The 26,557-nt window shown below is 41.5% G+C and overlaps 1 protein-coding gene across 2 annotated transcripts in view; it reads right to left on the bottom strand.

Annotated features, from left to right (window-relative positions):
* The window catches only part of TANGO6 (transport and golgi organization 6 homolog), a 172,031-nt gene that overhangs the window by 29,128 nt on the left and 116,346 nt on the right, over positions 1 to 26,557 (bottom strand). For both annotated transcript variants that reach the window (XM_075995744.1, XM_075995745.1), the window contains 2 exons: positions 12,872 to 13,023; positions 3,719 to 3,832 (listed from right to left, as the gene is read on the bottom strand). In XM_075995744.1, coding sequence (XP_075851859.1) covers positions 3,719 to 3,832; positions 12,872 to 13,023 — 266 coding nt within the window. The remainder of the gene's footprint in view (positions 1 to 3,718; positions 3,833 to 12,871; positions 13,024 to 26,557) is intronic.

Raw genomic sequence — 26,557 nt, 5'->3', positions numbered from 1 at the left:
ATGAATTTATGAATATGGATGCTCTATACATTTACGATACTTAAACAATTCACCGTGCAAAGCTCTAACATGGTCAGAGCTGGGTAGTTATGCATAATTTCTTCACTCTGTTGCTTAGCTCTTCTCATGTTGAGAAGGGCTTTTCTCAACTCTGAGGCCAAAAGAAAGCACAGGTCTGACCATATCTCCTCTCCTGGGTATTTCCTAGTAAATTTGTTTTTCAGCAAGGGTGAGGCAGAATGGGTTTAAAGGTGGGGATGGGTGGGAAGTGGGGAGGTGGGGAGAGTGGGGTTCCTTTTGGCTTCTACTAGGCTTTAGGCTATGTAACAGATATGGTCACAGGCCGAAATGAGGCTAAGCAGAGAAAATAAGTTTTTCAATAAGAAAGTGATCACAGCATTTCCCTCCAATGTGGATATTGTGTTGACTGCACAAAACTCTGGCTACTTGCAAATGGGAAAGAGGTAAAAAATACCTCGTGAGTTAAGGGTGGTATTTTCCCTCTCTGATCCCAATTTATCTCCTGATCTTCTGAACCTCTACCTCCTTTTCAAGCTGCCATAACCACAGAGGTCCTTGGCAGGCACAACTACAAGCAACAGAGAATTCCCCACAACCTGGCATTATCTTTTGGTGCTCTATAGTCTGAGAGATGATGATTAGAAGGAAAAAAAAATATGTAAAACTTCATCAACAAAGTGGCATTTTCATTTCAGCTGTTCCTGGGGGCAAAACAGAGCCATAAAGAGAAATCCCAGATTGGAAGCTTTGTGGTTATCTCCGCTTCTCATTAACATGCCCCTGATTATAATCACACCTAAGATTACAAGATTTAACACACCTGGTCTCAAGGATGCACCGGGAAAGAGGAAATCATATATTCATCCCATCTCATTTCCTTTTCTTTATTCCCTGAGTAAGCACAATTTACAAGTTTAAGTGAGTGCACACTAGGAGTGGATTGGAGAATAGGAGGCTCTTCATTCACATGGCTTTTTGAAAATGACAAGAATCTTCAATGGCCACAAATTATTTTCATACTGGTGAGACAGACGAGCAATGCTGCGTTCATTGGCTACAGGCAGATGTGAGAAATCTGGATACAGTTTCTATTTCTTCTCTGACTTTACTAAGGACATTTTCCTCTGCTTTACATACACACTGTCTCTCACTCTCACAGTAAGGGTGTGTGCACTTACGCAGTTTTGTAGATTTCTTTTAATAGGGTTGTAATTTACATTTTAAATAAATTTTTATTTTGAAATAATCTTAGATTTACAGAAAAGTAGCAAAGACAGTACAGAGTCCCTATATACCCCTCACCCAGTTTCCCCTATTGTTAACAACTTGCACAACAATGATATATTTGCCAAGAGTTTTGTAGATCTTAACAATAGATGAAAAACGCTGATCCTTCTTAACTCCCTCTTGCACAAGAGCATCTCAACAAGAGCAGTGTGTACCCTGTATCGACTTATTTAATTATACAAATCATACACGGTCGCTCATCCCCATAAGGTCCTAGGATCTAGAAAATAACCTGGAACCTCCAACCCCTCCAGGTGAGTGGTCCCAGTTCCTGAGCAATTCTCTCTCTACAGAAGGTTTTATGAGTCAGTCAGGTCACTTTCCCGTTCCCCTTTGCATCACTATTACTTGCCTATCCAATGTCCATTTCCTGCCATCTTCCTTGCTGACTAATATTCATTTTGTTCAGAGTAGCAATATGTCAGCTAAATTTCCTGTCGGGCTCCCTTGCAGCTAGTAATTATGAATAAAATTATGTGAGACAGTTCTGGCCAATAAAATAAAGTAGAAGTCTGGAGGGAGGGTGGTTCTGAGAAACTTTTCTAGTTTCCCCAAAAAGGATTCAAAAACATCTAGGGCTGCCCTTCTCCCATCTTCTTTCTTACTCATTTAAATCAGTCCCAATGATCAGAGCTTAAGTAGCTATTTTGTAGTCATGATACAAAAAGGCCATGAGGATTACAGAAATATCAGTGCTGTGGACACTGAGCTGCTAAATATCACCTACCTACATATTTCTTGTGATGTAAGAAAAACAGATCCTTATTTTTTTAGGCCATTCCAGTTGGAGTTTTTATAACTTGTAGTTAAACATGTTCAGATAAACTCGTTCAATCCAAACCTTAACCTACACAAGGCAGAGGAGAAGGGAAAGAGATGTAGCTGCGCGTAAAGCACAGGAAAGTGGCAATTTGGAAATTCAATGGCCCAGCCACTGAGCTGCAACAACAGCGGGGAGGTGTTTAAACACAAAATGTGGCTGTGTCAGGAAGGAAGGGGATAACTAACGAGTCCATGCTTGTACAAAAATGGTGTCAGAAACCTGATATGGTGAAATTCTAGCATAAAGAAAGCCTGTGTGTATGACAAAACAATCATTCTTAATAAAGGCTTCACTGACACTTGGTTAAATACCAATGTGCCAGCCACAGACGAACATTGTGGATGCTGGAAAGTGAATTATTAATGCAAACTCTCGGCCGGGCGCTGTGGCTCACGCCTGTAATCCTAGCTCTTGGGAGGCCGAGGCGGGCGGATTGCTCAAGGTCAGGAGTTCAAAACCAGCCTGAGCAAGAGCGAGACCCCGTCTCTACTATAAATAGAAAGAAATTAATTGGCCAACTGATATATATATATAAAAAATTAGCTGGGCATAGTGGCACATGCCTGTAGTCCCAGCTACTCGGGAGGCTGAGGCAGAAGGATCACTCGAGCCCAGGAGTTTGAGGTTGCTGTGAGCTAGGCTGATGCCACGGCACTCACTCTAGCCTGGACAACAAAGTGAGACTCTGTCTCAAAAAAAAAAAAAAAAAAAAATGCAAACTCTCTGCATGAAGTCAGCCGGGAATAAGATTCCATTAAAATCAAGAAGAAAATTAATTTAGAGGTCAGTCACACTTAGCACACATATGGATATATACACTTTCTTCCTGCACTGGCCATACACTGGGGAGAAATCCAGCCAGACCTACTTGAAGGAGGAAGAAGGTTTAATTTATGCAGCAACTAAAATCTCATGGATTGAACTCAGCTAGAAAGGAAACATCTTATAGGAGACCCTTTATTAATTCAGTATGAAAACTTAAATGAGTCAGGAAGAAAAATCACTAAAATTCAAGCTACAGAGGCAGGGTTAATGTGTTCCAGCCTGCTCACCTTGGAGCCTGCCCTTATGAGGAGAATGCCAGGATTCAGGACCTCAGTCTGTAATAGGTGTCCTCAAACTATGGCCCGCAGGCCACATGCGGCCTGCCGAGTACATTTATCCGGTCTGCCGGGTCTTTTTGCCTCTGCTGCCTGTCCTGCTTAGCAGCCGACTAGTTCCAGGCCCACGGTGTGCATGTGTGGAATGTGCACCACACTCTCCAATGGCCCTCCAACGGTCTGAGGGACAGTGAACTGGCCCCCTGTTTACAAAGTTTGAGGACCCCTCGTCTATAACCTCATGCTCTGGTTTCTCTGCAGCAGTTAGTGTGTAGTTTGTGCACTATGTTAACAGAGGAAATAGAGACTCTTATTGATGATGCAAACAATACCACTTCCTGTTACAAAATCCCTATTGACTGATTCATTTGCATGAGCCTATTTAGGGAAAAGGTTTGAAGCTTTCCCAGGTAAAAAGAAGACTTACAAATAGACAAAAAGCAAAGCAGTAGAGAGAGAAGTTGCAAATGGTGAGAGACTGACTTACCTCGGTAGCTTTCTGGCTGAGTCCGCGAAGCAATAGCACAACCACGTGGACAGCAGCTCTACGCACTTGAACTTCACGGTCTGTTTTAGCCACAGCGATCAGACAAGCTGTTACCTAGGAAAGTGAGGGAAGAAGAAGTCAGTAAGAATCAGGGTTGCACAATTTCCTATAGCCTTTCCAGTGTGTTCCACTTATTACACATTCATCGAGAGCAACGTGGCTTAGAAAGGAGTGGATAGTTTCCTTATCCTCAATAAAGAGGGTGAGATCTAGTGGTAGACATCTTGATGCAGTCGGGCTTTTCTGGAAAAGGACAAAATCTGGCTTGGAATTCAGGAGGGAGATTAGGGAGTGGGAAGGAATATGTGTCCTGTATAGAATATGTATTTTTAAAAAGGTACGGTCAAATGCAAATATTTCCGCAAAAGTGGCAAGAATTGTTACTTGTCCTCCTTTAAAAACATTGAACGATGGAAAAAAGATGGTCCAAAAGAAAGATGCTTCTAGAGACTGAGGACCATGGGGACTTAGCAAAGGAGGCTACAGAGTACAAGGCCTGCCATGAAGATGAATGTACTGTCAATGAAAGTTTCAGCCCAGGGATACAGAAACACCGAAATATTCAATGTGATCTTCTTCAGTATGTCCAGACATCCCAGTCCTACAAATCTAGTGTACACCCACGTGAGTCAGCAGGGGCCAATTTCAGAAACTCTCTGCCTGGGCTTCTTCATTTGTGGAATAGGTCTTTCTGTGCTCAATTACTTTGAAAGACAGTTCTATAACAGCAAAGAAAGACTAGAAATTACTTGCAAAACATGGTGCCGTTAGATATATAGCTAATAATTATATGTCATAAAGTGATACAGGTTGGGCGTGGTGGTTCACACCTGCAATCCTAGCACTATAGGAGGCTGACGTGGGAGGATCACTTGAGCTCAGGAGTTTGAGACCAGCCTTAGCAAAAGTGAGACCCTGTCTCTACTAAAAATAGAAAGAATTAGCCAGGTATCGTGGTGTGCACCTTTAGTCCCAGCTACTCCAGAGGCTGAGGCAGTAGAATTGCTTGAGCAATTCTGAGGTTGCTGTGAGCTAGGCTGATACCATGGCACTCTAGCCCAGGTGACAGAGCAAGACTCTGTCAAAAGAAAAGAAAAGAAAAGAAAAGAAAAGAAAAGAAAAGAAAAGAAAAGAAAAGAAAAGAAAAGAAAAGAAAAGAAAAGAAAAGACCAAAAAGATACAGTTTCTATACCCTGTACCAGCCACTCTGCCCCTGCTTGGCTCCTGGTAGGCACAAAAATATTCTAAAATCCTTTTATTCCATCTAGATCATGAAAAAAATAAATAAGATCTTAATAATAAGATACAATAAAAACCAATAACGACCAGAACAAACCCTTCTGAAACATTCATGCAAAATTTAAAAAGAAAATATAAATTTTGAAAGTGTGATAGATGGCAGCAACAATGTGAACGTACGTCTAAATTATTCAATTTGTCTATCACAAACTTTTGTTATTGGATTTACTGTGTGAGTGTATTTCTTGGCCAACAGTACAGGAATTTCTAACCATGATAAGAAAATAGCCAGATTGTGTGTTTGGAAACATGTATAAATACATATTATGTTTAAAGAAAGGCGAATACAGGCACAAATGAGGAAATAGGCTTCTGCAGTAATATTAACTATGCGGGTTGTATTTTTCACAGCTTTCAAACAGTTGGGCATAGTTCAAAGTGTTTAATTAATCAGTGATGGCAGAGAGATTAGAAGTAGCTTGTTCTTAAATATAATTGCATCTGTGATATACTGGCATTTAATCAAGTTGTATATCTATTAGACAAACTTGCAGCTTGCAAGGGAAATCCCAGAAAAGCTTGACTTTTGGGGGACTGTTTTCAAAAAGACTCAGCGAGCTACCTCTGCCTTTGACCTGGGCCCCTCTGACCCCAAGGGCCAGTAGTGGCTTCTATGCCTCTGGCATTAACAGTAAAAACGATTCAGTCCTAAGAGGAATTCCTTGGGTGACCTCCAGACAGGTAACAATATAATAGCTACCTCCACTTTCAGGCTTAATATTTACAAGGTAAGGGCTGAAACTGGAGAAACAAGTTAGAGCTAGGTCTGAGTCCTTCTCAACCCAGGGAAGTGGAGTTTATGCAGTCTGATAACCAATGTATGAAAGCCAGCCCAGGGCCATGAACGAACAGAGGCTCCCAGGCATTTTGCCTGTTCTCTTGTAGGTTTAGCTTTGGACTCATGCTTTTTAGCTTTGGACTCATGCTTCCATGTTTGGCAGACCAAGCCTTCCTGGCCTCGAACCCTGTTGGAGTCTGCCTTTGCCACCTCTGCTGGTCCTTGCTATGCTGAGTGGGGTCATGCTTGCACCTCAGCTTACACCGAGGACAGTTGGGCATTCATTCCACCATTGGGATATCCAGGCAGAACATCTGGGTTGGAAAAAGGATTTCCTTTCAAGGTGAATTCTTGGATCCCTGTGCCACCTTGAAGGTATGACTGAGAGGAGCTGGTTATGACAAGCCCTGCTGAGATCAGCTGGAATATAACCTCTTGCTTGCTACAGTCTGTTAGTGACTTATGTGCCAGATGTACCAAGCTCATAGGCAGTCAGCCATCCAGGGCAATCAGGAAGAGTGTTGGTGAATCTTCCTCAACACCTCTGTCACAGGACCAAACCCTGTGACATGTATAATGGTTGGTCATGCAAAATGCTTTGGAGCATCAGAATTTTAATATAGTCTTGCAGATACCATCAAGAGATAAGAACAGCCTTCTTTAGTTCAGGACAAGCTCCCATAGCCAGCTCACAATGCTGCCCTCCTGCAGGCCAGAGGGACAGTCCCCTCATCCAACACTGGAAGCAGGGAGGATAGATACATGGCCACTCTCTTCTGTCTACCCAGCCTGGAAAAGTCACTCCACGGCTGGTCTCTCACCTCCAACCCCAAGGACATACTCAACATTGTGTTCCACCTCTAAAAGGACTTGGTGAATGACAGATAGATGATGTAAGGTCTTTACTAATTTATGAGTTGGTGTAATATTTCTATTCTCTGTGTCTAAGTCCTCCCAGAGGGCAGAAATCCATTCGATGTGATCTTCATGTCACCTGCCCTGAGGGTCCATGTACCTATTCTAATAAACCCTGCTATGGAAGGCTTTCTCTTCACTGGCTAAATCACGTGAATCATAACTACTTCTAAAATCCATACAGGAGAAGCATGATGATTGCTTTGGAAACACTAAAGGTCAGTTTAAACAATTTAACACTTGACGGGAGCCAACAGAAATAAGGAAAAACATCACTCTCCAAACAGCTGGCACGCACCAAACATAACCAGAACTATGTCAATAAAGATAACACAAATGGTGAGATTACCAAAAACTGACTTTGGAAAATTCCAGGCGAGAAGGTAACCCAAGTTGAGGTATGTAGCCAGGAAGCATGACTTCAATTTTCCAACTGTAGCTGTATCCCTTTTCCTAAAGCTTCATTTGTCAAAGTTCAGCCAGTCTGCTAATTGTTCTGAAACTAGACTATCTGTAAACTAAGAAACCTTCCCAGCAAAGGTGGTGTGACCACTAATTATTATGAGCTGGGCTTACTCACTCAGCCTGCCATGAAAGAAGCCATGGCAGCTACTCTAGCTTTCTTGGGGTTTGCCAGAACATCTTCCTACATGCTCATCTCAGGAGTTTACAGATTCTCAAATTGTATGAGCCCTGTCACTTAGAAAATCATACTGATCATGACAAACCTGGTGATAAATTCCTATCATTCAGTGGGATCAGAAGCAGTAGCTTTGTACCAGGTCTCAAAGCTCAGGTGTGTGGAATTCTGGGCACCACATTAAAAGGAGACTGTTCCATGGTCTTGTCATCTGGGACGCAGCTTATCTGCTGTACTGAGGATATACCTCTTGCTATGGTTCACCTAAATCATATTTACTTCTCATAGAGAATGATAAAGATGAAAAAACCAATCAAGGCCAGGTGCAGTGGCTCACGCCTGTAATCCTAGCACTCTGGAAAGCCGAGGCAGGATCGCTCAAGGCTAGGAGTTCGAAACCAGCCTGAGCAAGAGTGAGACCTCGCCTCTACTAAAAAATAGAAAGAAATTAATTGGCAAACTAAAAATATATAGAAAAAAATTAGCCAGGCATGGTGGTGCATGCCTGTAGTCCCAGCTACTTGGGAGGCTGAGGCAGTAGGATCACCTAAGTCCAGGAGTTTGAGGTTCCTATGAGCTAGGCTGACACCATGGCACTCTAGCCCAGGCAACAGAGTGTGACTCTGTCTCAAAAAAAAAGAAAGAACCAATCGAGATTTAGTTTTGAGCAACAGAACTCTTGACAAGAACAAGGAGAAATTGGGAAAAAAATAATAATGCTCTCTATACAGGTTAAATCTTGACATCAACAGAGGGGGAAAACCTGAAATCCCAGTACGAAAACTGGAAGGGTTGAGCCTACCTTTCATGTTCCTGCCCCCAGCTGCCACCTTCACAGCACAGACAGCGCCCAAACCTGGGCCACCCGACAGTCAGGATCACTTTCTCCAGGGGCCCAGGAGCTGCAGCCAGAGAGGAGGGGCGCTGGTGCCCCAGATCAGATCCTATTAGAAGGGACTACAGTGGCTGCTTTAATTTTATATCAAAATAGATTATGCTTCTCCTCTGCCTGGCTAACACTTGATCAACATGCTCTTCTTGACACCTTGTCCAGTGTTGGCTCTGTCTGATCCCTCTGGGCCATTGTCTATTTGCTCCTCTGTGTTTCACACTCTACTGAAATTTCCTTCAGGGAAGAGATTGGGTCGTTTACCTGTGTCTTCTAGCATAGCCCGCCATGACAAATGCTCACGAAGGAGAATTCCTTCAGTTTGCAAAGACAAGCGTCCCCAAAGTCAAAGTTCCTACTCCACCTGTACACACTGGGGCTAAGCAATTTCGAGACTATAAAAGGGTTCAAGAGCTTTCATGCAACACTGAAAGAACTGTCACAGAGGAAGCCACAGTAATCTTATAAAAGAAGTTAGATCATTTCGTTCCTTTGCTCTGACCTCCCATCTTACACGTAGGCAAAGCCAAAGTCTGCACAAGGCCCCACTCGGCCACTACCTTTCTCATGCGAACTTCTGTGATTGTTCCTCTTATCCTCTTCTCTCGGGCCACACTGGCCTTGCTGTTCCCTGGCATGTGCAGCCTACACCCGCTTCCGGTTCTCTGTATTCGCAGCTCCCTCCACCTGGAATGCTCTCCCCTAGGTATCTGGATCAACCACTTGCTTTCTCAGGTCTTTGGTCAAATGTCACTCGCCATCTGAGTCATGTATAATAACAAGCTCCCTTTGAGCCCCTTCTCTAGTCCCAACTGACACAGAGTAAGTATTCAGTAAATATCTGTGGAGTTAATTAACAAAGGAATGAACTACTTAAGAGCCATGCCAAATACCCCACTCTTTCCATGTGAAGGAACTGGAGTTGTTGGACTACAGGAGGACTCAATGGCTGCAATACTGAGACTGGCAGGTTCATACTTGCCACCCAAGGTAGCTACCACCCAAGGTAGCTGGTTTGGCACTGATGACAAGGGAAGCGTGGGATGCTACATAAGAAAGAACATCTAAAAAGAAGAGACAGAAATTATATGGGATGAAAACTCTCGGTTTTTCAAATCAGAGGGAATATATTGCCTTCTGAAGTCTCACTGCTGAAAGCAAGCTCTATTGAGACAGAGCTGTGTGACTCTTCCTGTGTGTAGCTTTTCTCCTATGGCAATTCTCTTCAGTTTCAAGGGCACCAAAACAATCTTATAACTGAACTGGAAACAGTTATTGAGAGATAAGATAGGAGTGGTTAAGAGCAGAGATTCTGGACCAGCCGTCTGCCTTCAAATCCTGGTCCTGCCATCTGCACGACCTTGGCAACTTAGTGAATTTCTCTGTGCCTCAGTACCTTCTGTGAGGACTGGATCAGTTGACATATCTAAGGTACTCAGAAGAGTATTAACACTAGGTGCCGAGGCTCATGCCTCTAATCCCCACACTTTTTGGGAGGCTGAGGTGGGAGGACTGCTTGAGGCCAGTAGTTCAAGACCAGCCCTGGCATCATAGTGAGACCCTGCCTCTATAAAAATAAGAAAAAAAAAAAAAAACAAAATAGCTGAGCGCAGTGCTTGACTGTAGTCCCAGCTACTCAGGAGGCTGAGGCAGTAGGAACCCGTGAGCCTAGGAGTTCAAGGCTGCAGTGAGCTATGATTGTGCCACTGCACTCTAGCCTGGGCAATAGAGCTAGACCCCTGTCTCAAGAAAAATAAAAAAAGAATATTAAGTGCTTGCTGTGCTCTTATGACTATTTTTTAAACGTGTAGGGACTGGCCTTCCCAACCAGCATTATCCTCTTCATTCAATATTGTATTAATCACTTAGCCAACATTTAGCACCCACTATATGCCAAGCACTGGGATAAACACTAGGGGGTATGGAAAGGTGAATCAAGATTGGTTCTAGGCCAGGTGTGGTGGCTCACCCTGTAATCCTAGCACTCTTGGAGGTTGAGGTGGGAGGGTCACTTGAGCTCAGGAGTTTGAGACCAGCCTGAACAAGAGCAAGACCCTGTCTCTACTAAAAATAGAAAAATTAGCTAGGCGTGGTGGCTCGAGCCTGTTGTCCCAGCTACTCGGGAGGCTTAGGTAGGAGGATCGCTTGAGCCCAGGAGTTTGAGGTTGCAGTGAGCTATGATGATGCCACTGCACTTTACCTGGGGTGACAGAGCGAGATTCTATTTAAAAAAAAAAAACCCCAAAATTGGTTCTGCCCTTGTTGTGCTTACAATTTATTAATGACCATGAACACTGCTGGGACTGAAGCTACTGACACAGTCCAGGTCTCCAGGAGTGGGGCAGGGTCAGTGGACAACAGGTTCACCAGGTGGGTCCCCCATAGCAGCATCTCCTTGCCTCATATTTATGGCTGAAACATAAAGGAGCTCCCAGGGTCACAGGCGGTGCTTCTCTTTCTGTTGGCACCCATGGGAGGCTAACAGCCTACTACCTATTTGCACTTCATTCCCAAAGGTTAAATAAGCAATGCTTGACTCTTGCTGTGAACCCGGAAGTAATAAAGTAACAAGGTCCTTCATAACGTGGCCACTGCCTGCCTCCCTTGCCTCAGTTCCCGCCACCAACTCATGCCCCACCCCACCTCTTCACTCTAGCCGTTGGCATCTTCCTGTAGTTCCTCAAACACATGGGGCTGTCCCACAGCCTTTGCAGGAGTTGCTCCTTCTGCTACAATGTTCCCCTCTGGCTTCTCGGCCTACCTAATGTCTACTTGTTCTCCAGATTCAGGTCCAAGGGTCTCTTCCTCCAGGACATCTTTGTCAATACCTAAATATGCTCTCCCAGCACCTATCCCAATGGACTGTAATTGTAATTATTGATTTCTGTGTCTTCCACCAGACTGCCCATGCCCAGAAAGCAAGGTGGTATCTGATAGGGTTTTGTATTCCCAGCCCCTAACAAAGGGCCTGACATATTGCAGGTGCCAGAAAAATGACACTTCTTGAATATTACAAAAATTGTTTTAGCTCAATCTTCTTAATCAACCAACCCAAAAAATTTCTCTAATACTTTGGAGAGTAAATCAGACACTGCCACTGTGCTACAGTTTCCTTGAGAGAGAGGAATGGAAGAGTTTAGGTAGTTAAAAAGAAATACAGTCTCAGTGTTTGGGTTCAGACATCACAATATTCAGGTACTGTGCAGGTTCATTAGTTTTAGAAAATGTATGGGTACCATCAGTCTGAGCTGATCCACTTGGAGATCTTGGGGAGATTTTTCTGCAGTTCATGGCTATGTTTAAGAAATGTTTTTGTGATGCTGGCATAACTCTGAACATACTAAAAACCATTGAGTTGTATCCTTTAAATGGGATTATAGGCATGAGCTATAATAATTGTATAGTATGTAAATTATATCTCAGTAAAGTCATTAACAAAAATAATCATACTTGGGTTTGGTTCAGATCATGGTCCAGCAGTTTGTTTTAGCTCATGGTTTATGGTTCAGTTTGCTTTGATACATTGAAGAAACCAAGAAAATACAGGGAAAAAGAAAATGTGGGAACTATTTTAGTATTTGCCCCAGAGAAGTTATATTGAGGCCCGGCTGGTTGTTCACACCTATAATTCCCACACTTTGGGAGGCTTGAGGCCAGGAGTTTGAGACTAGCCTGGACAACATAGCAAGATCCATCTCTACAAAAAATTTTAAAAATTAGCTGGTGTGGTGGTACCTGCCTGTAGTCTTAGCTACTTGGGAGCCTGAGGTAGGAGGGTCGCTGGAATGTTATAGTAAGTTGTGATCCAGTCTGGGTGACAGAGTGAGACCCTGTCTCTTAAAAAAAAAAAAAAAAAAGATATATACTGATATACTGATGGTGAAATAAATACAAGGTTGCAAGGCAAAGGTAAATTTTAAGAGGCTAGAGAAAGATACTCACAGAGGATAACAGCAGGATGCACGTTTCATTAAATCATAAACTCTGAAGCCAGGAGGAGCTTCCAGCCTACCACCTTATATGGCTGTTACTTTGGCTGTGCATGCATCCTTTTGACTGTCATTTATGGAGTACCTACTGTATACCAGGCACTGGGTCTAGAGTGGTGACCAAAATCTTTTCTGGTAAACAGCACCACTCCCTGAATACAGGGTGCCGGTGACCAAAGAGGGCCGATTAGAGTCTCTGCCTGAGAGTTTTCTGTGATTAGAAAGATAAGACTCACATACGGCCCAGAGGTCCAGGGTAAAGTTCTGTTTACCCTTCCTCAAGGGTTCTCCAATTCTGTTAATTACATCGGCATCTTTGTAATACATCATCTTTTATTGCTTAAGGTAGCGTCAAATGACTTCCCGTCATTTGCAGCTATCAAATTCTTACTAATATAACTTTCAAAACACATATACAGAGACCAATAAAGCCCAGGGAAGTCAAACAACTCCCTTGCCCTGTCTCACGGGGAGGTAGCAGCAGATCTGGAAAAGGAACACAGGTCTCCCGACTCCCAGTGCCAAGCTGCGTCATAGGTCTAAGTGAAAATGAGCTTTAGATAAAGGAATCCACACACGGTACCTCATGAACCACGGAGCCCAGCAGGAAGTCCAGCCTCTGGCACAGTTCTCCCAGGTTGGCCAAGCTGCTGGCCCTGTGGGCGCTATCTGGATCTCTCACTCCCCGCAAGAAGGTGTGGATCAAAGGTTCTCGGTACTTTGAGACCATGTCTCCTATAGAAAGAAGGAAGAAATACAAATCTTTTAAAACAAATTTTTAACTTCTTAAAGAGGGAATAATAATGATACTTCCATGGTACATTGCATGATGTCTTATTCTTTTTAAAGTACTTACGTAACCATGCTCTGGAAGAATATCTCATAACAGGGAAAAATATTCATGATATATGGTTTGTGAAAAAGTAAGTAGAACCCCAGTTTCAAACTAAAAATCTACATAAAGAGATAAAAGATATGAAGAATATATTTCTCATAATGTTACTATCAGTTGTCTTCAGAGAGTCAAGATTATAGAAACTTAAAAAAATGTACATATACATACAAGAAAATGTATATCTCATAAATACATAGCTGGATAAACTTTCACAAACCCGACTCATCTGTCTGCTGACAGCCCATGGAGGCACAAATAGCAAGTGTGGCCCCTGGGCTAGACCCCAATCATCAGCCCAGCACTTCTCCCACACGATCACACTGCCTGCTTGGATAAGCAAATTGAGTGAAAGATGATCAAGGCATCTGGGGTCCTTGTCAAAGAAAGAATTATGATTTATTCACTCATTTGACAAATATTTATTGAAAGTCCTAGTATGTGTTATGTACTGTTCCAGATGTTTAGAACAGGACAGCAAATAAGAGACAATGATTCCTGCCCTTGTGGAGCTTACATTCTAGTATAAATTACATAAAATGTTAGAGGGTAATACATGCTATTGGGGGAAAAAGCAAAGAGGTAAAGGGAATAAGTAATAATAGGAATGGTGGCAGGCAGACTTCAATTTTTAAAAAGGTGGTCAGGGTAGGCTTCATGGAGCCGCTAACATGTCAGGTAGAAAGAAGACTAAAAGTTGATCATGACATTGAGTAACAATCTCACCGCTGACTTTGACAAGAAAGGTTCTGATGGACAGGTGGGGATGAAAGCATGATAGAAGTGGATTTAAATCACAATGGGAGAAAGAGAATAGCACACAGAAAGATTGCTTGAGATCTTCTTTTGGAAAGCGGAGCAAAGAAATGAGGTGAAAGCTGGTTGAGGAAGTGGGGTCTGAGATGGTTTTGTTTTGTTTTTAAAGAGAGGAGAAATAGCAACATGCTAAGACATTCAGAATTGGACTTCTTTTACATATGTATTTCTGTGTATGGAAGCAACTTCTTCCTCCATCAGTATGTCAAGAACTCAAGCTGTTTTGTGGCTTAATCTTGGTTCTGAAGCCCTAGTTTCAGAGCCCATGTGTAGAGCACTCCACCTATAGCCTTTTTGTGGCCCTAAGGATACAGGATGTCTATGTGGTGACAAAATGGTTTCTGAAGAATTTGTTTAGTCACCTATTATTATTATTATTGTTTTGACACAGGGTCCTGGCTCTGTCACCCAGGCTGGAGTACAGTGGCTTCATCATAGCTCACTGTGGCCTCTAACTCCTGCACTCAAGCAATCCTCCTGCCTCAGCCTCCTGAGTAGCTGGGACTACAGGCATGCACCACCACTCTCTGGTAATTTTTCTATTTTTTGTAGAGATGTGGTATGGCTTTTGCTCGGGCTGGTCTAGAATTCCTGGCCTCAAGCAATCCTTGTGCCTCAGCCTCCCAGAATGCTAGGATTATAGGTGTGAGCCACTGTGCCCGGCCTAGTCACCTATTATTAATCGCCAAAATGACAGCCTATACTGAACAGTCACTGACCTGTCCAATCAGGCCCAGTTCAAACAACACTTCCTTTGGGGAACCTTCTTCATCCTCTTAGTCACCTTCAATCAGTCCTCCTTGAAAGTCCCTGTACTTAAGTCACTTTGGCTTAAATAACATTTGTCATTAATACCTTGATTCCTGAATGTTTTAAGCCTATATTCTTCCCACAAGACTATAAATTCCTTGAGGGTAGAACTTAGACTGCTTCATCTCTGATCCCATCAGTTCTTAGCAGTCTTTGTATATATTCAGTCCTGTGCGGCATAAAGATGTTTCCGTCAATGGCGGACTGCCTACATGACAATAGTCCCATAAGATTATAATTGTGCATATATAGAAACTCAGTATGTGGCACTTGATACTGCAGATCTGCAGATCAAGTAGGGAAAATAACTGATGTTCAGTAATGATGCTGGGACATTTAGTTTTCGATATGAAAAATATATATAAATAAAAATATATATAGCATCTAGGTTTGTGTAAGTACACCCTACGATGTTCACACAATGATAAAATTGCCAAACAGACACGTTTCTCAGAACGTATCCCTGTTGTTAAGCAACACAGGACTGTACTAGGTACACAACAAATGGTAATGTTGAATTGAATTCATTCATTTATTCAGCCAAACATAATTATGTGCTAGGTACCACGTTGATTTTCTGGGTACACAAAAACTGATAAAACATCACCTTTATACCCTTTAAGAAGCCCGGAGTTTAGGCGATGTGTATAGACACAGACACACTGACAGTGATAGTGCTGTGTGTTAAATGCCATCATAGGGTCAGGTAGGGCTTGCTTAGACAGCATCACTTCACTAATCTCAGCTCCTTGGAGGGAAGAGGAGAAGGTTGGTTTTTTGTGTTTGTTTCTGTTTTCCCCTCGAGGTCAAGAACACAACGTACCTTCCATACAGTATAAGAAAAAGGTGAAGGAGTAATTTCTTCAAAGTGCACCCAGTTCCTAATACCCTACGTGCAGTCATAAGCCTCACCCTCTGCCCTGTTAATATCAACATATGTTGCCAAGATTGAATCAGTGGTGACTCAGCCACAGCCCATTTTCAGAATGGAAAAGAGGGGACTTATGCATACTCTAACCCACTCTTCACATTCCCAGCTTTGGTTTTTTTTTTAAGACTGAGTCTCCCTCTGTTGCCCGGGCTAGCGTGCTGTGGCATCATCATAGCTCACTGTAATCTCAAACTCCTGGGCTCAAGCAATCCTGCCTCAGCCTCCCAAGTACCTGGGACTATAAGTACATGCCACCGTGCCTGGCTAATTTTTCTATTTTTAGTAGAGACGGCGTCTCACTCTAGCTCAGGCTGGTTTTGAACTCCTGAGCTCAAGCAATCCTCCCACCTGGGCCTCCTAGAGTGCTAGGATTACAGGTGGGAGCCCACAATTTTGGTTATTTATCCTAGAGAGGTAATTACATATATGCACAACGGTATCTGCATAAAGACTTTCCTACAGAATTGTAAGAGTGAAAAATGAGAAGAAATAAACTAAACATAATGGAAGTGGTTAGATAGCCACGGTTTACCCATATTATAGAATACTACGCAGTCAGTTGTTATAGGGAACAGGGCAGAATTAGATACACTCACATGAAATGTCTCCTCAAGACACTGTCAAGCAAAAGAAACTAACAGAACCAGTATATTCCATTTATGTATGTAAAAATGCATACACAACTTCTCCCACTATTAACAAACCAAACTTACAGATTTAAATATGTAAATTAAATACACAAATACAAAGAAAAAAAGAAAGGATATACACTAACACAGAGAACTTTAACAACTTGTCTGAAGAGTAAATAGAGCTGGGCTCAAACAAACTGATGATTAACACCTACAATATACTGCATTTAAGATACTTTCAACTAAAAGTAAAATGTACTTTTCTACGTTTGTTGTAGTACATTCTATGTCTGGAGTTAGGAAGAGGCTTGCTTGCTCTGCAGCGGGATAAGTGGGTCCTGAGTTAAGAGATCTGTGTTCTCACTTTGGCCCTACTGCCAATGAACAGGGTGACCTTGGTCAATCCACTTCATTTCTCTGGAGCAAGTGGGAGGAGCCAGTTGGACAAGATGACTTCTCAGGCCCCTCCCAGTGGGAAGTCTGAGTTGATGAGTCACTTTTGGTTTGGTCATGGGGAAAATCAGATTTTGGAGACTAGGGAAGAAAAGAAAAAGCATACATTCAAGAGCCCTGGAGTGGGAGGCTGTTATGGTTAAAGGAAGAAGGCTCCTTGTCAGGAAGGAAGGGAAGGAACATAAAAGAAGTTTGGAAATCCGAAGAGAAGGGAAATTACAGGTTGAGAGTGCCCGAGAAACAAGTTCATATTACTAATGTAGGTATTTAAAGTTAAACATAAATGGAAAGAAAACACACATTACGTTAATTTATCAAATATTGATTAACTATATATACAATGTGCCAGGTGCTATGCTAGGCCCTGGGGTGCCAATTATAAACAAGAAAGACACAGTCCCTGTCTCCATGACATCCACAGCCTGATGGGGAAGAGGAAAAAAACTGACCACACAATAACAATGGAGTGGGATTTGCCAAAACGATACAGAGGTTTTTATGAGTAATGTTTGATCTGGTTCCTATGCTATTAACAACAGCTCCAGTACTATCTTGTTCACTCAGACTCAAAAGCATGCTGTTCTTTTTGATGCCTCCCTCTGTTACTCTTGAATGAGCCAGTTCACTTATTATTATTCAATCCTCATTTACTTCCGTATAGGACTTGAGGCAATTTGTAATAAGTAATATTGAAACCATGTATCATTAAAATAAAGTATTTTAAAAGCTCTACAGTAAGTGAGAGGAGGGATGTAAAAATGGTTACTGCAAATGAACCCAAAATTTAGTTTAGCAATTCCTGGTAGCTACGGCAGAAAAGGAATCGGAACACAGCTTTGATTATCCAATAAAAGGAGGAATATCAACGCATTAGGAGAGAATAGCTTTAGGAAGAACATGAACAGGTATCTCATTCCTTCATCCAGCAAATCTCGAGTGCCCAACAACATTGCAGGGTCCCAGTGTTCTCAGTACTGGGTACAATACAGCATGAAGAAGAAAGCAAACTTCTCATCGTCATGGAGCCTCCTTCTCAAGGGTGAGGAAGACAATAATAAAGAAATAAAATTTCCAGCAGCAATTAAGGCTAGGAAGAAAGTTAAGGAAGGTGGGAGCTTGAGAGCAGGGCGGGCGTGAGGGCTCAGGGAAAAGCTCTCAGGAGAAGACCTCAAGGAACAAGTTGTGTGAAGACCTGGGGGAAAAGCGAAGAACAGAATGGACAACAGAAGTTTTATATTCAATATAGAAATCACTGGACTGTTTCTTATACTGACCTACCATATAAGTCTAGAACATACCAAGACATTAACAACACCACAGCTTAATGTTCCATTTATGTAAATTCCTGCCCTGAGGTTCATTACTTATTTCACAATGAACATCCATTAAACTATATGCTCTACCAACTCACCCCCCACTATACTCAAGGAGCCAGTGGGAGGGTCAGCCTCTCTAGACCCTGCACTGTGCCCAGGCAGCTGCCTCTGGGCCCACTTGCTGTTGGACTGGAAGAGCTGAAACACTCACTCCATCCACTCTGAATTTCTCTAAGTGCCTTGCCATCATCTTCTCCACAGTCTGGATCTCCAGTAGGCCTCACATACATAGCCTAGATCTGTCAAACCTGGTCTTCTTTGGGTATTTATAGCTTTGTCCCCATTTCCTGGGGCTCTGTTAGCCTCTGACTGATCTTCCCTCCCCTTGCTCCTATCATGCCATGTGACTTAGGTCTCAAGACTGTATTGTATCTCAGGCTTCTCCAGGTGGGAGTCAGCCAGATCAGCTTTCTATGGAGAACAAAATGAATGCACGTAGTCTGCACGTAGTCAAAGGATATAGCTTCCAGGGTTGCAATTTGACACAGGCATTGAATTTAAAGATCCTGCATAAGGGGTTCTTAATTTGAGCTTTAGGACTCTATATATGTCAAATTTTTTTGTGTGCATCTCATTGGCATTCTTCCATTCTTCTTTGCAAACAGCACTCTAATGCTATTCAAATACCCACCTTTTGCCACCTTTCCCCATGTGATTCAGGCTATGGTCTTAACTGGTCTAAGTGAATCATGGTGGACACCTCCTTTGGATTGGTCTAGGTATGGGCATATGACCCAGTTCTGGACAATGAGGTGTGAAGGAAAGTCTTCTGGGAGACTCTGAGAAAACTCTTTGCCTTTGACTAATACAAGGATATTAGAGTTGCCTTGAGTTGCTGCAGCCAACTTGAAGCCATGAAGGACTACAGGGTAAGGCCTATAAGCTGAGGCTGGCAGAGCAGAAAGATAAAAAGAATATAAGTCTTGAATGCTAAAGTCTTGAATGCTTCATTATGCTAAAGAATTACCAATCCTGGACTTTTTGCTATGTGTGATAATTCATTCCTTATTAAGCCACATGAGTTGGGAATTTCTGTTACCTGCGGCCAAAAGCATTCTAACAGATATAATATGAAAACTGGAATGCTCTTTAAAGTCGTAGAACACTTCTATGTCAGTTCTATGCCTATCAATATGAAACACCAGAAAAGTCAGATTTGTCAAAACAAAAGAATTTAAGACAGTACATATTTTTTAAATGACTTGAAAAGTCGGTTTTATAACCAAAGTATAACAAAAGAAAGAATTAAACCCAATACTTTTCTTTCTTCTAATACAATTTTAACTGGGACAATAGTCTGTTGTACAGTATGATTCTTGTATCAGCATATATACATATGACTTTCCCAAAGAGCTAAGTCATCTTTATACATTTGCCAACCTATTTTTAAAAAAAGATGAGTAACTATTTACAGTAGTAGCTTGTGTGAAGGGGTTATATGTTGAGTATATTTCCCAACTATTGGTTAATCCATTTGATTATGAATTAAAATCTGGGGCTCTGGGATGCCTACTACTATTCTTTAGTTTGTGATTAAGCATACAAAACCACAATTATCCCACGCAGGAGGGTTTTCTTGGCTTTTTTTTCCTTCGTATTTTTCTTTACTCAAATGAGATATTCTTATTGCTTTAGTAGAAACTTATTTGAACCACAAGCCTCCAATACCCTAATTTACTTTTTGTCTGGAAGATGGCATACATTTGCCCCCTGACAAGGGCAAAAATTCATTACTATCTCGTTGTTTCCTAAAAAATATGCATATTATATGGCTTTTACAAAAAATGGTATTAATTTCCAAATTCCCCCACCCCCATTTTCAGAAAGTACTCACCACAGACTACAGTATTTAGACTAAAAGATATCCATGAAACTGAAGTTGGAGAGTTTACCATCTTTTCCTCAGGCATTTCCAAACAGCTTCAGGGAAATGAACATAGTAAATCCAAGCCCACTTTTACACACTTATTCAAGTATTCTAGTCAGTGGGGTTTATCTTAGTCTCACTCTAATGGCTTTTACTTTGTGCAGCAGTAATGACAACACCTGGCTCTTTGCATCTCCGTATTCTTTTCAGGAAGCCAGAGATAATCAACCTTATTGAGAAGCAAACAGCTGTGTGTTCAAGAAAGCCAGTGAAGGATCTAGATTTGTTGGAATAAACATGATAAAAAGGAGCTGCTGTAGAGGGTGAAAAATCAAACGCATATGAAAAGACAGAGCTGAAAAAATTTTAACCTGCCTGCGATTTGCCTGTATCAATTATGGCATTGTGAAAAGATTCTTTTAACAAATTAGGATTTGGAAGATTTTTCATCAAGCTTTTCAATGGTACTTTGAAGCATAGATTTCATTTATGTATATCAAATCCCCCCTTCTTCCATAAAGGATGTGAGATACTTGCAAGCAGAGACAATTACATAGTGGAGGGGTGCTATCAAATCTGAATTAACACAATAAACTTTTGGAGTCAGGCGATCTGCTGATTTGAAGGGCTCAACCATACCTGTAGTTCACTGAAACCATTCATAAAAGTAAAATTGAGAAAAATCAAGTGAGAAGAAAAATTCCACTCTTGGCCAAATTCTTACACCATCCTTTTAAAACTCTATTAATGAATGGGGACCCTCTTCCTTCTTCCTTCTTTCCTATCTCCCCTATTTCTTCTTCTTCTTCTTCTTTTTTTTTTTTGAGACACAGAAATGAACACAGGTAAAACCATTCCTAACCCTCTCTTCTGTCTACCAAGAGTACGAAGTAACTAGGGAATATCCTATGCTGTTGGTAAAGAGGCTGCTGGGTAAAACCAATTATATTTTCCAAAAATTGAATGATCACTTACAGCCAGCACTGCTCTGTAATCAGAAGTTTACATATATTCTGAGTGATATTTTATTCCAATGTTTCTCAAACACAAACATGTGCACAGAAATTGTGCAGTGCAACTTGATTATAATGTGGATCCATCATTAAAATAAAAACACAAAATTTTTAAAATGCTTTTAAAGAATTCTCAGACCTCTGAAAATATATCAGAAATTAACCCCTAAACTCCAGTTTAAGAAATATCCTTCCATCTAGCCAATTCAGTGAAAATATTTAATGTGTACTCACTGTGTACAAGGGACTCCATGGGGCACTGAGATTTAGAGATGAAGGAGCTGTTTTTGTTTGTTTGTTTGCTTGTTTTTTAAAGTAAGTTTTGAGGCCGGGCGCTGTGGCTCACGCCTGTAATCCTAGCTCTTGGGAGGCCGAGGCGGGCGGATTGCTCAAGGTCAGGAGTTCAAAACCAGCCTGAGCAAGAGCGAGACCCCGTCTCTACTATAAATAGAAAGAAATTAATTGGCCAACTGATATATATAGAAAAAATTAGCCGGGCATGGTGGCGCATGCCTGTAGTCCCAGCTACCCGGGAGGCTGAGGCAGAAGGATCACTCGAGCCCAGGAGTTTGAGGTTGCTGTGAGCTAGGACGCCACGGCACTCACTCTAGCCTGGGCAACAAAGCGAGACTCTGTCTCAAAAAAAAAAAAAAAAAAAAAAAAAAAAAAAAGTAAGTTTTGAGAGTGAGAGGGGAAGAAGAGGACTGAAGAATCTATTTTTCAATAAAGCAGGGAAAAAAGAAGCCATATATAAAAATATTCACATACTAGAAAAGAACAGGTCTACGTACATAAGCAGAAACTGCCTTCCAAAATTGCAGAGACTAATTAGACTTGGGGCTATCTCATAGATGATTCACAATGGTTGCTCCCCTCAAACACGAAGAGGCAGGAGATCTGGATTCTTTGGTGATGTGCCCAGTACAGTAACCAAGTCCTGCCTCCACCACCAGCTGAGCATAGCCCAGAGCTTTCTCACTGCCTTGACAATGGCATTGCTCCTACAGGCTCTTCACTCCCTTATTTGTCAGTAAAAGATGGTGCTGTGAGGCTGAGGAGGGAGGATCTCTGGAACCTAAGAGTTTGAGGTCAGCCTGGGCAATACAGTGAGACCTTGTCTCTTAAAAAACAAAAAACCTTCTAAATTTTCATTTCTTCTGTTTTGTTTTTAAAGATCAGTGTAATTTAAGTCTCTTAACAGAGGCAAGAAAAATATTGCAGATTTAGACTCTTGGAGGTCCTTACGTATAGTGAGCCATGTGGTCCAATATCCCATCTCTGGGTACGGCTGTGTCAAACCACACTTGACAAATATTAACCCAGGGATAGTTAAGACTTCTGCCAGAATTTAAAAACCTTTGTGCTCCGTCCGGCCTTTTAGTTTTGGCCAATCCAAATCTCTTTTGCTCTTTATTTCATTTCCTCTTATGGACCAGTGAAGATAGATATCTGCATAGCTGTGACCCTTAATCTTATCTTTCCGGACTCCAGATCTCAATTACGGTGTTTATATCCCCCCTGTAATCTTACTAGTTCGAGTATGTTCTTCCTTTCTCCGGGACTGCACTTTCCGTACTTGCAGTTTGATATTAGATATTTTGAGGGGAACAAAAGGTAAAGGTGTAAAATGGTCAAAGGATACAACACATATTTTTAACCGGCTCCATGAACCCTGTTTTATAATCCTCTCCCTTAAGCAACTACTTGACCCTTTGCGTTGTTTCCTAGAAATGATGGACTGGAACTCTTAGCCTCAAGTGATCCTCCCCCCTCTGCCTCCCAAAGTGCTGACATTATAGGCATGACCCACCGCACCGGCCTGAAATGGTGAATTTTCTACAAGGCAAAGGAGTTGACATTCTGAAGGCTCCAGGGCAGCTTTCCTGATGCCAGCACTCACCACCTCCCTCCACCTGCTCCAAGGCACGTGGCCCCTCCTTAAAAAGCCTGTGATTTCCCTTAGTGGAAGAGACTGGATTTGAGGCAGCTTTTCCCGTTCTCCTGACAAGACATCTATCTGTTGCAATCCTGGTTGTCTCAATAATTGGATCTCTGTGTGACTACATGTTTCATTTCACCAAATCAGTTACTGAAGAAAGGGATCCATGGGTGGGGGGTGAGGGCTAAAAATGTACAATGTCCACTATTTTGGTACAATGGTACAATGTCCACTATTTTGGTGATGGGTACAACCCAAAGCCCTGATTTCAGCATTATACAATTCATCTGTGTAACAAAAAACACTTGCACCCCCTAAATCTACTGAAATTTTAAAAAGAGAGAGAGAGAGAGATCCAGATGAACTACTTTTCCTCCCATCTTAGCTTCCCATTCATTTGGGAATTAGAGTGTGCAGGTCCCTAGAGGAGACACCCGGAGGACCACGGGCCCTGGCAGCAATACTCTTGCTGATCCAGGCCACGAAGAAACAGGAGACACAATATAGATCTGACTCTCTTCATCTTCTTCATGTGCCTTTTTTTTTAAAGTCAGGAATAGGAATCTGAGATGTGCCCTTTTTTGTCCTTGCTAACAACAGCTCGTTTTTCCTGCATTTCAAGGCCTAGAACTCTCTACCTCACTACCAAAAGAAATACAGTAGAAGAATTGACTGGTTTCTTGCAACATCTCACAAATAACAACTTATTGCCACGTGTGGGCCAGAGTTGACAGAGATTACAATTTCTGTCAAGGTCAGAAGGAAATTAGATTGACAAAGCAGATCCAACAGGCAGGATTTCCTCTCCAAAAGCCATTTAGAGAATTAAGTAACTTAAATGCAATTAATTTTTGATGACATCATTAAAAAATTCACAGGTAAATTTTGATCTATTAATAACAGTTACTTTTGCAGCCTTGAATTTTCCCAGCAGCTTGGGGGAATCATCTCTTCTCTAACCGCAGTTTCCCTCTTTCTCCACATAGCCTTTTATGAACAGGAGGGACATCTTAATTAATATAAAATAGGCAGATCCAGTGCAGCCCAGAAATAAAATGCTGTAGAATAAAACAACGTTGTGTGTGTTTATAAGCCTCTTTATCTGCAAAGTACTTTTGTGCCTATCATCTTGTTTGAGCCTCACAAGAATGTGAGGTAGGTAGAGAAAAATATAATTAACCCTGTATCACACATGCAAAGTAGAATTTGAAAGAGCCCTATCCTAGGTTTCTGAGAGGCAGGCAAGTTCTCAAAACCAAACTCCTATTTCCCAGGCAGAGGGCTCTTTCTACAGCCACCAGGACTTTTACTTGGCTCTCCATTAAGAACAGCAGGAACTTCCGTTCTAAAACAAAGGACGTAAGTGTGGCCAACAGATTGCCCCACATCTATGACATTTCAAGGTCTTTGCAATTTTCATCTTTCTTTGTTTAACTGTATAAGGCATACACAGAAGAGAAGCCAGTGACTTAAGTCTTAATATGGTGCATAAACAATACGGTACAATGGGAATAAGTGCCTCTAGTCTATGGGCAAACAGCAGAATTATCACTTAATAGTCTTGGTGAAGGGCTGGAATCCTATTCATTCTAGCCTGAAGAGAAGGAAAAATTCCCCTCTTCTTTCCCATTTTCAAAAGTGGAAAGAACTGAACACTTCCGATTTCCTAATCACAAGAGATGACTGATAAATGGCCTTGTGAAAGCTGCTAAATCCCTGTACTGATGCACATATTAGGCCACCACAGAGTGTTGGAGCCAAAGCCATCTTCTGGTCTTGATGGGGCTTGCCGGGCAGGCAGGTCACAGCAGTCACTGGGCAGGAATGCTGGGTAGTCCCCACATAGATTTCCCCCTACCGGTGTCTACATGTCAGGACTCATTTTCCTCACCGAGGCTAATTATTGATCTGCTACTTTTGTTTTTTCGTTCATGCTGTTATCCTCTTTAAGGTAATGTAACCAAGAGGTGATCCTGAACTAGCAATAGGTTAGCAAAGACTTCAGGGGCTAACCTTTCATGGTCACACACAGACCACACAAGCAGAAAGACTTGGATGCAAATTGCATGCAGACACTGTACGAGGCTTAGATATGACCATGGGAAAATCCCCATGGGATGAATTATTAAACAATAACAAAAAACTTATTACTGGGACTACTGTTAGAGCAAGTAACCTACCAAGAATATTTTGAAGAGTGAGGCTTTCTTGCCTCTGAATATTTCTTCTATTAGCAAACTGTGTTGCCTCATATTTTATTTAATCATTTGAACTTCATTCCTTTAGATAGCCTTCTTATTAAAAATGCAAAATAATCCCAGGAAAAGCAACACAATATGAGGCTGCCATCCACCCCTTAGTAAATATTAACATACTTGCTACCTCCTGATTGTAGGCCAAGAAAGTGTGAGAAAGATTTGAAGGTAGAACAATTTCTGAAATTTCGAGCAATGGTCAAATTTGGGTAAGGACCTGCAGAGGGAAGTTTTAAATGATGGGAGAAGTGCAAAAGAGGCAAGCACTACTTTATACTTCAGCTTGCAAAAGGATGTTTTCTTTCTTTCCATTTCTTCAGAAAACAGAGTGATGTGCAAATAACCACCACAGATAAAAATACCTTTTAGAGTAAAACAATGTACAGGAAATGCTTTGTATCAGTGGATTTTTGGCAACTCAATGAACTAAAAGTAACACAGCAACAAAGTTTGAAACAGGAGATGCCAAGACCTCTACAGTTATGTATTAACTAGGTTACTCATTCCATCTAAATAGCTCATTGGAACTCCAAGGTTAGTTTAATTGGTGAATAAGCTTTCAGTTTACACAGTCACCCTACCAGGAAAATCTACAATAACTGACTCTACCTCCTGTGTTACTGATAAAACAAACATATTAAGTTTTCCTGAAAGGTGTGCTCCAGACAGTAACAGTCTCCAGAAACTTTCTGGAAGGATGAAATTAACAAAGTCAAGTCTAGAAATGTGATCTCAATGAAGGAAAAGTTCCAGGTTTGTGGTAAGTTATTTTAAAAGATGAAAGAAGAGAAAATTTAGATATTCTAAATGAAGGAGACTCTCTTTACAATTCTGTAATCATTGAAGTATTAAAACCATTCCAGTGATTTAATTAATTTAATTTGCCACATAAATGTTCAAACTCGTTAAAGCATGCCCAAGAGTTAGCTAGTCTCATAATATTGACAAACATAAATCAGGAAGCCTGGGTCTGAGACTGTAACTTCATGTTTAAATTATTAACAGATCAGCCCTCAAGTGCTGTAAGTCAATTCCTACTACATCAAATCCAACAAGAGGGAAATTAAGTTCTATTTTCTTCCTAAAGGGAATACTATATTTCAATTAGACTGTTGGTTTACTCTCTTGCAAGTCCATAAGTTGAAATGAATGCAAAAATCTATTTCAAAACCTGTAAATGAAAGAGAAAAACCAGGTGCTTCACTATCCAGTGTTCTTTCTCATATATACTGAAGTAGAATCCAGATGAATGCTTTAATTTATTCTAAATTGGAATAGAGGAGTG

The sequence above is a fragment of the Microcebus murinus genome, chromosome 20, assembly GCF_040939455.1.
Source record: "Microcebus murinus isolate Inina chromosome 20, M.murinus_Inina_mat1.0, whole genome shotgun sequence".
NCBI classification, from domain to species: Eukaryota; Metazoa; Chordata; class Mammalia; order Primates; family Cheirogaleidae; genus Microcebus; species Microcebus murinus.
This window is presented reverse-complemented; position numbering and strand designations above follow the sequence as displayed.